The following is an 8954-nucleotide window of genomic DNA, read 5'->3' on the forward strand; positions in this document are numbered from 1 at the left end:
AGGGCATTCAGTGACTAGAGACTGTACTAGAATGAAGGATTTATGAAAATGCAATCTAAAGCTTTTTTTTTGTATTTTTTCACTGCAATAAGATGAATCTAGTCTAGATGATATGCAAATCAAGTATTAATCTAGATAAGTAAATAGAATTCTAGTTCGACATGAATGCAACTAAAAGCTAGTATGAGAATAACTAAATAACGATCTAATAGCAAGATGCACAATAGTCTAGCGAGAATTCAGCAAAATTTAATTACTCAAATTGCACATATCAAATGAGAGGTAGAAAGCCTCATTTTATACAAACCCAAATAAATCGATGGTCATGATTGAATCTAATGAATGGTTGGGATTAATCCATAGTTGAGTTATAACGAAGAGGTTTCCACTTGAGAGGGAGTTAACTACTCAGTTGAGAATTAGTTAATTAGTTTGTTTCTCTTTTTTATTCAAAAGATGATTTTTAGAATATTCGAAGATTTTATTTGAATATTAAAATGATCTTTCTCAATTATTGAATACTTAAATTCAAATAATTGATAATTTGAGATACTTAATTTAAATTAATTAATAAATCCCATTTCATGTGTAGTTGGCTAAAAGGGGATTAATTTAATAGAAGTGTTAGAACTTTATATTAAATTAATCAATCAAAGAGGTTTCATAGCCAATTAAAAGTCCATATTTAAAAATTTATTAATGTTTAAAGATTATAGCACATTAGTGGTTTTATGCAATTCATACTCAGATCGAGTAGAGACAACAAAACTAGAAATGACTAATGAGTTAGGACTTTGTCGAATAATATTTGAGATTAGGAGCAAATTGGTTTAGGAGACCAATTTTAGATTATTACATTTGCCCCTCTTTGAATTGATGTGCGGACAGCACATGGCTTCAAAGAATAGTCTAATTCTGAAGCATAGGTCGAGCACTGAGATTTGGTTCCGAGCTTGATGATACGAAGATCAATTGATGAGATAGAATTGATTCCGAACTTGGTTGGACGAAAGTCAATCCTCAAGAATTCAGTGGATGTGGATTACAAGAAACTAAACACCTGTCCATTGAAAAGAGATCAAGATTATCTCTAGAACAAAGCTTAATCCTCAGAAATCCAAATAGAACACCTATCCATAAAAGCAAAACAATCCCCAAGACAAGGCTTGATTCTCAAAACTCCAAATAGAACACCTCAATGTCTGTCCATAAAACAGAACCATCCCCAGAAGGAGGCTTGATTCTCAAGAGTCCAAATAGAACACCTTGATATCTATCCATAAAAACATAACCATCCCTGGAATGAGGCTTGATTATCAAAAGTCTAGATAGAACACCTAGATATCTGTCCATAAAAACAATCCCCAGAACTAGGGTTGGTTCTCGGAAGTCCAAATAGAACACCTAGATATATGTCAATAAAAGCAAAACCATCCCCAAAATGAGACTTGATTCTCAAAAGTCTAGATAGAACACCTAGATATTTGTCCATTAAAAGACTATGACAACTGTCATAGAAATGTAGATGAGACAATGTCGGATTGATACGGTGGATGTATGTGTTAAATTTGGCATGGTACCTCAGAAACACTTCAACATAGTCCTTCTATGCTAGATTATCCATGAATGAATATCAATGTATTCATCATGAGAAATTCAGGCATACCGACATGTTTCCTTCTATCTAGTAAGAGTTTAAATGCTCTCAAAACCAAGGCATTCAATGACTAGAGACTATAATGATTTATGAAAATGCAACCTAATTTGTATTTTTTCAATGCAATAAGATGAATCTAGTCTAGATGATATGAAAAACAACTATTAATCTAGATAAATAAATAGAATTCTAATTTAACATGAATGCAACTAAAAGCTAGTATGAGAATAAGTAAACTACCATACCTATATTTTATCAAATCTATATAAAAAAAGCCGAGAGGTATCAATTTTGGAAAACAAAACATAGAGTTGTAAAAGTAAAGAAAAACCAATTTGAATTTAACTCCAACTGAATATTACACAAATTTGAACTAATACAACTCTTAAACACCTAAAAGTAACCTCTAGTCATAATGTCCAGTGAGAATAAAAATATGATTCATTAACAAAACCAAAGGCGCTATATATATTTCAATAGGTGTTAATACGACAATTATGATACACAAGAACAAGAGTTATTAAACAGTTTATTCAAGATACAAATATCAATAACAAACTTAATGAAAAATGAAAGGAGAACATAAAAATGAAGCTGACAAAATGGCAACAAGATTCCATGAGGAAAGTCAAAGAGTATGCAGATTGAGAAAAAAAAAGAGACAAGAAAAGAAATGAAGCAAATGAAGCATAGTACTTGTTAAATTACCACAAAGGAAAAACATACAACCACCTTACATTCTATGTACTTGTGACTATCCAATTCCAATTTCAATCCACAAACAGAGTCAATTAAAAACTCCAAGTGCTAGACCCATGAAAAAGGGGAAGTATCCGAACAAAAATGATAACCAGCCTATGGACAATAGTAAAACATTACATAGGAAGATTAAATGACACTTGCAGTATAAAAATAATAGCCTCCTGATGATCTTCAACATAGGAAGACAGGAACGCAACTCGTATCACAATAAGAGACAATCTTTTTTATCACCTACAAATAACAAAATGGACATGGTCACTGTTTAACATCACTAAAGAAATAGTGATTAGACTAATGCAACAAAATCAAAGAAACTGACCTTAACAAGATTAAATAGAAATGAAGCCATGGTATCTAAAATATAGTGCATTAATTATAGAAAGAATTGTGATCTGGGCGGTCGCCAATCAGAAAAACAAACACAATGAAAATGTGGAATGAAACCCCTTAAAAGAAAAGGATGCCAAAGGAATAAAACACGAACACAAAGGCATTCCAGTTGTAAAGGATAAAACGCATAAATGAGAAAAGATTGCATCTTCTATTTGTTGTTATTTAGAGTTCGACTAGAATGCTGCTTGAAAAAAACATGGTATAAACAAAAATAAAGATCAGAACTGTACACAAAAGAAATTGACAAAATAAATACCCTCGATCTTGTCTTCATATCCCAAAAAAATACAGCCAAACTACATTGTGATGATACAAAACCGTATCAAGAAAATAAGAAGCTTGGATTTTGGACCTCAAGAAAGAATTCAAAGTACAAATGAAAGAAATTGTAAATAGAAGGCAGTTAGGGCAACAATGGACCCATGGTTTATGTGGCTGACAGGCTCAATATCCAAAATCTCAGTGGAGGTGAGAATCAAGTCAATTGTGCTCACATCCAGCATCTAATCTCCCATGCACAACATTCAATGGAACTCCTTAAAAGAAATCACAGGGGTCATCCCATTGTAGTTGTGGCAATCTTTGGACATTCTCATTTTCATCACAAGATTAATAACTGTAAAATTCATAGACCAACTTTCAACACAGGATTATTCTTAAGGATATAAATAACAACCATCCACTTTGTATGAAATGAAAGTTAACCTTATGCAGTATTACGAACAACAATTTGCCCATATCTGTACAATCAACTTACCTAGATGTACTATGATTTAACTCAAAAGAAGTATTGAGATTTATTAATTACAAAGGTTTAACTTAAACAATTGACAGAGTGCACATTCCACCTAACACTAAATCTGAAACTTTCATACAGTGATCATCGAAAGAACAGAGTTTCAATTGAATGATATGGACTATACACAATTTCCCTAACAGAGCCGAGGTACAATATGACAGCCTGATTACATGCATTTGTATGCAAAGAATTTCATTTTCATATATTTCATATTCTTTACTATTTAGCATGCGTTTGTAACAATATGTATCCTGCCAACTGAATTGAACACAAGCCAGTTTTTTGAATCATATATAATAAATAAGACATCTAATCATATATAATAATAAGACATCTAATCAACCATCAAAATTATTCAAAAAGCCAAAATGTTTACATTGAAGATTGATGTCACCGTAGAAAGCCTCTTGGCTTAATTATAAAATTAGTCTATAATATTAATGATATAGTTGATCTCATCAAAGTTCATGAGGCAAGGTGTGCAAAGAGCTCAAGTCATATAGAAGCTGCAATTTCAAACAAATTAATTTGTTGCTTCAACACTATCTCATATGCCCTGGATATTTTAGGATGATTTAGGCCATTCCAAATTTCATTGATGACCGCCATTGCTCCTCCCGCTCCTCTTATTAGGGTTCTCTAAAGGTCAGGAAGAAACATAAGGGACAAAATTACTAAATTTCTCCAAGCCAATTCCTCATTGACTTCCATCCTAGAATCAACCCTATTTCTAAGTGATTCATCAATTTTGTGAGATTTTTGTAGGGTTTCATAGCTTTTTGCAATGATATTTTATGTTTGATGTCATTTTCTAAGGAGTTTAATGCACTTTAAATGCAAAAAGGTCATTGAAAATTGGGTCAATGGCTTTTTCACAAATCAGAAATTTTTCGTGGAAAAAAATGGCAAGCTCCAGGAATTAGGATTAATTGGGTGTAATCCGGATTTTTTGCAGATTTACACTTCGACGGACTATATACATGGTTAAGGCTCCATTTTCTTACAAACTTTTGCAATTAAAGTTCTCTCCCAAGTATGTATCTTTATTTTTATCATTTTTCTTTTGACCATGATAGTATCGTATTAACATATTTTTATTTTATAATTAACATTTTGACTTGACATGTTTTGATTCTTGAACAACTTAAAAAATTAAAAACTGAATGTTGCATGCTAACTCAAAAGGTTGCAAGTTCTTCAGCTGAGCGAAATTGGCATACGCTTAATTGATGCCTGCAAATGCATAAGTGGCATATATATATATATATATATATATATATATATATATATACACACACACACACACACAGGAATCAATCTAAACCAAGAATGTGTATGATTAATAAACAAAGAAGTATCCCTTTCAAACAATGCACATCATTATCAATGCTTTCTCTTGCACAAAGGATTGTCAAAGTAAAGTTGCAGCTGAGCATGTAAGAGACGATTTACATTCTCACCTCCTTTTGGTCCTTCAATATATTTTTATCTAAATGGAAATTTTGCACCATTGATAGGAAAGACAATGATAACAATTCCAATTTGATGTCAAAAACAATTAAATCAAATGTATGATCACAGGGTTTATGTTCTACAATCATTTCTTGACTTCTTATTTATTTTGTTAACAAGATTGAACACTGATATAGTGGTTGAGACAGAGTATAGCTGTGTAAACTTGCTACACACATCATAATATATGTCCTGAATGCAGATATACTCTGAATTCAATAAGTCACCCCCCACGCTATCCCTGCCCCTGCCCACACACACCCCCAAAAAGAAAAGAAAAAAAAGAATTCAAGGTCATATAGCTCCCTCACAATACGATAACCAAAAATAAATAAAATAAAATATCAAAAAAAACAGATAAAGCAAATAAATTGGCCGCACTGTTATTTGGAAACCGATAGTAGATGTTCAAGACCAACATTTAAACCTCGGAGTGCATAAAGCCCTTAGTATATGGTCCTACTAAACTTGGAAGTTTAGCACCGGAAATTTAAAAAATTGAAAATCTCATATCTTATATCTTCCTAAGTACAATAAAAATGTAGAAAGGAATGCATTCCGATGTCAAGAAATGATAAACATAAATACAAATCACAGCTTGCCCAAGGCATGGATTTGTTCACTATTTCTTGTTAAATAACAACTAAAAAGAGGCATCACCAACCAAGAGAGCTGACCTCAAAACACATACGGCATCATGTATGAGTGTGCTGATTTTGAGAGTTTAACGAACCAAAATGAACATGTCCATGAGACAGATGCTCTAGCAGTTTGGTGAAGGGCAGAATTTAAATGTTTAGTGCAATATATTTCAAGAATAAAACAGAAACATCTCAACGTCTCATAGGAAACGTATATCCTATGTCAAAAAGAAATGAATATCTGCCGTACAAAAGGTTTGGGTAGAAACCTGGATTACAAAAAGCCCTACTATATATTGGGGTAATAAGTCTCAGAAACTACCCAAAGAATTTCAAAAGAAAAAATTCAAGGTCTCAAACCTGGATTACAAAAGAAAATTTCAAGGTATCAAATGTTCCTAGGTCAGATCGATTAGTTAACAAGACAATTTGTGATACGAAAAGGTGAAAAATTGAAAAATTAGAACCGAAAAAGCTCAAGTTCTCATCGAAAGTGCTTATCCTCCATTAAAAAGAAATGCTTATGTTAAACAAGGATTAGAAAAAAAAACATCTCCGTCATTGGTGAGGTAAATTTGAGAATTTAAATGAAAGATTCCACTTACACTAGGGGGAAAAAAGGTTCCATATCTGAAAAGAAATAATGAAAAGCAAGCTTTGTGACAGGTAAAGAAAACAAGATTCATAAAAAGGAACAGAAAGATCCCAAGGCTTCATAAGAAGAGCATGTCATGTATTCAAAGATAATTTCACCATGCAGAAGACCTCTGTTCAAATCCTAAACTACAAAAAGCCCTTTCCTCTTTTGATATCTTAAATTTGCATTAACGCCCAGAGAATTTCATGCAGAAACGGAAAAGAATCGTGGTTTCGAATACCTCAAAAAAACTGAGAAAACACCATATGCAAGGTAATAAGAAGACAAAAGAATGAACGTCACCTCATCCTCTGCATTGCTATGGTGCTTGTACATGACTCTCAAGAAGTGGTAACGTTCGAGCAGGGTTCGAATCTCCCCACCGCTCTCCTTCTCGATTGCGAGCGTTTCCATGTGAAGCCTCTCGAGCTCGCAACGAAGGGCCTTGTGAAAGAAGAGAAACACCAAAATGGGTGACTTCAGCGCAGCATGGTGCACGTAGCCCCCTCTCGAAGAACCCCCCGTTACAATTGCCGGCGCCAGCAGCAGCTGCGTGTGCTGCTGATGAAGTCCCGTTAATGGAGTCGCCATATGATAAAGATGAAGCACAACGCGTCTCAGATAAAGATAAATAGAATTCTCCGCCACACGATAAAATTCATTCCTGCAGATCTGAAATCTATTGCCAGGCCATATTTATATGGCCACAATTCTGGTTCTTCTTGTTCAGAGAACTTTAAAAGCCTGAACAACTGCTCTCCGGTTTTCCTTCCTTTTCTAAGTTGAGGAGTGCCTGCCTCGTATATGTGTGTGTTTAACGCTTTTTACCCCACGGTAAATGCGGTGAAATCACGAGTTACTGAGGTGCCGTGGATTTACTGCGCGGCTGCCGTGGATTGACTATGTTTCCGTGACCACACTAATTTTAGTTTTCTTTGATTTATCTGAAATCTAGAAAAGTCTTTGCCGGATCTTCAACCGCATGGGCAGACAATCGAGAAGAATTGGAAAAGCATAGGGTGTTATTAATTTTTTTTCAATTTTTTTCTTTTTTATTTAAGTATAGTTTAGAATCACTTAAATTTTGATATGTCAAAAAAGTACAATGATGAATATTGAATTGGAATTTTTTATTTTTTTTAATATGGATTTTTTTGGGCATTCAAGTTTGGATTGTTGTTGTTTCTTATGGATATGTAATTTAAAAATCTAGTGTGAGTTCTATTATGTTATTAAGGAAGTTAATATGTGTTTTCATAAATGTAATTATAAATTCAATCTTTATGTTTAGAAGTCATTTGTATCTTTTAGTGTACGGATTCTTAGAGGAATATGGACAAGTATAATGTAAAATATCATATTTTTCTTTGTCAAAATGATAAATTTGGACAATAAAAATCTTGATTCAAATCAGGATCACTTTGATAAATGGATAGTTACAAAATGGGAGAGGAAAAGCTTATGTAGGTGAAGATTTGGAGTTAGAACCTAGGGTTAATGTAAATTAAATTAATGAGCTACCTATCAAATTTGATGAACATCAAAACTTTAATGATTGCACCATTCTTTCTTAAAATACCAACAATATGAAGGTAAAAAAAGAAACTCATTATACCAGTATGGTGTGATAAACAATTGGAATGAGAAAAGGAAATCACACAACCAATACCAAAAACCATTGATGCTCAATAGTTGAACACCGAATAACAATAAATAGTAATTAACTTTAAACTATTACAACTTTAAAGCAACAAGATGTTGCATAAAAACAAGAAAATGGTAGTTGTAATCACCCAAAAATGGTCATCTAGACTATGAGCCTCATTTCTGTCATTTTTACTTAATTTATTAATCATTTATTCTTGATCAAATCATCACTTTGTTATTTATTTGATTATAACCTATGGTTTGACCACCTTATGTTAGGATTAATGAGACTAAAATAACAATTGCATGCAACTATAAGCAATATTAAAAAATAATAAATTTGCACAGAAGAGAATACAAGACACAAAGATTTGACGTGTTTCACCTAATCCATATGTTACGTCCACCAAACAGCGAGTCCAATATTCTTACTATCCAATGATTACAATATGTAATCGCTTATAGCTCAATACTGCTGCAAGAAGCTACAATCTCATCATACATAATAAAATCTCTAACCCTAAGTCTTTTTATACAAGATTTTGTCACTTACAAAATTAGGGATAGAATAAGTGGAACAATAGAAAAATATAACTCCTGACGCCTTTTCCAATATTAAAATCATTTTTGGCTCCAAGGGTGTTGCCCATTGACCCCACCCTATATCACAACAAGCAACATGTCTGGGGTTGCTAACCTGTAATGACCTTCTCTATAAAGGCCACAGAAACCCTCAAACTGAACTTAGGAATTTTGTCAAACACTTGGCGTGTAACAGTAACAATATTCAGAATATGGTAATTTCAGATTTGATACTTTCAGAATATAATTACAGAATTTATATATATATATAAAGCCATTGAACTATATTTCAATTACAATGCAATAAATTCTGAAATTATTTTA

At 32.8% G+C, this 8954-nt stretch overlaps 1 protein-coding gene across 1 annotated transcript in view; it reads right to left on the reverse strand.

Annotated features, from left to right (window-relative positions):
• Nucleotides 1-7185, reverse strand: part of LOC149571761 (zinc finger protein BRUTUS-like) — a 59679-nt gene extending 52494 nt beyond the window's left edge. Inside the window, exon 1 of the mRNA XM_089813167.1 lies at nucleotides 6705-7185. Within this exon, the coding sequence (XP_089669293.1) occupies nucleotides 6705-6992 (288 nt within the window). The 5' untranslated portion in view covers nucleotides 6993-7185. The remainder of the gene's footprint in view (nucleotides 1-6704) is intronic.
• Nucleotides 7186-8954: the final 1769 nt, after the last annotated feature.

This window comes from Cupressus sempervirens, chromosome 2, assembly GCF_028749045.1.
Source record: "Cupressus sempervirens isolate cs-2001-9-10 chromosome 2, ASM2874904v1, whole genome shotgun sequence".
NCBI classification, from domain to species: Eukaryota; Viridiplantae; Streptophyta; class Pinopsida; order Cupressales; family Cupressaceae; genus Cupressus; species Cupressus sempervirens.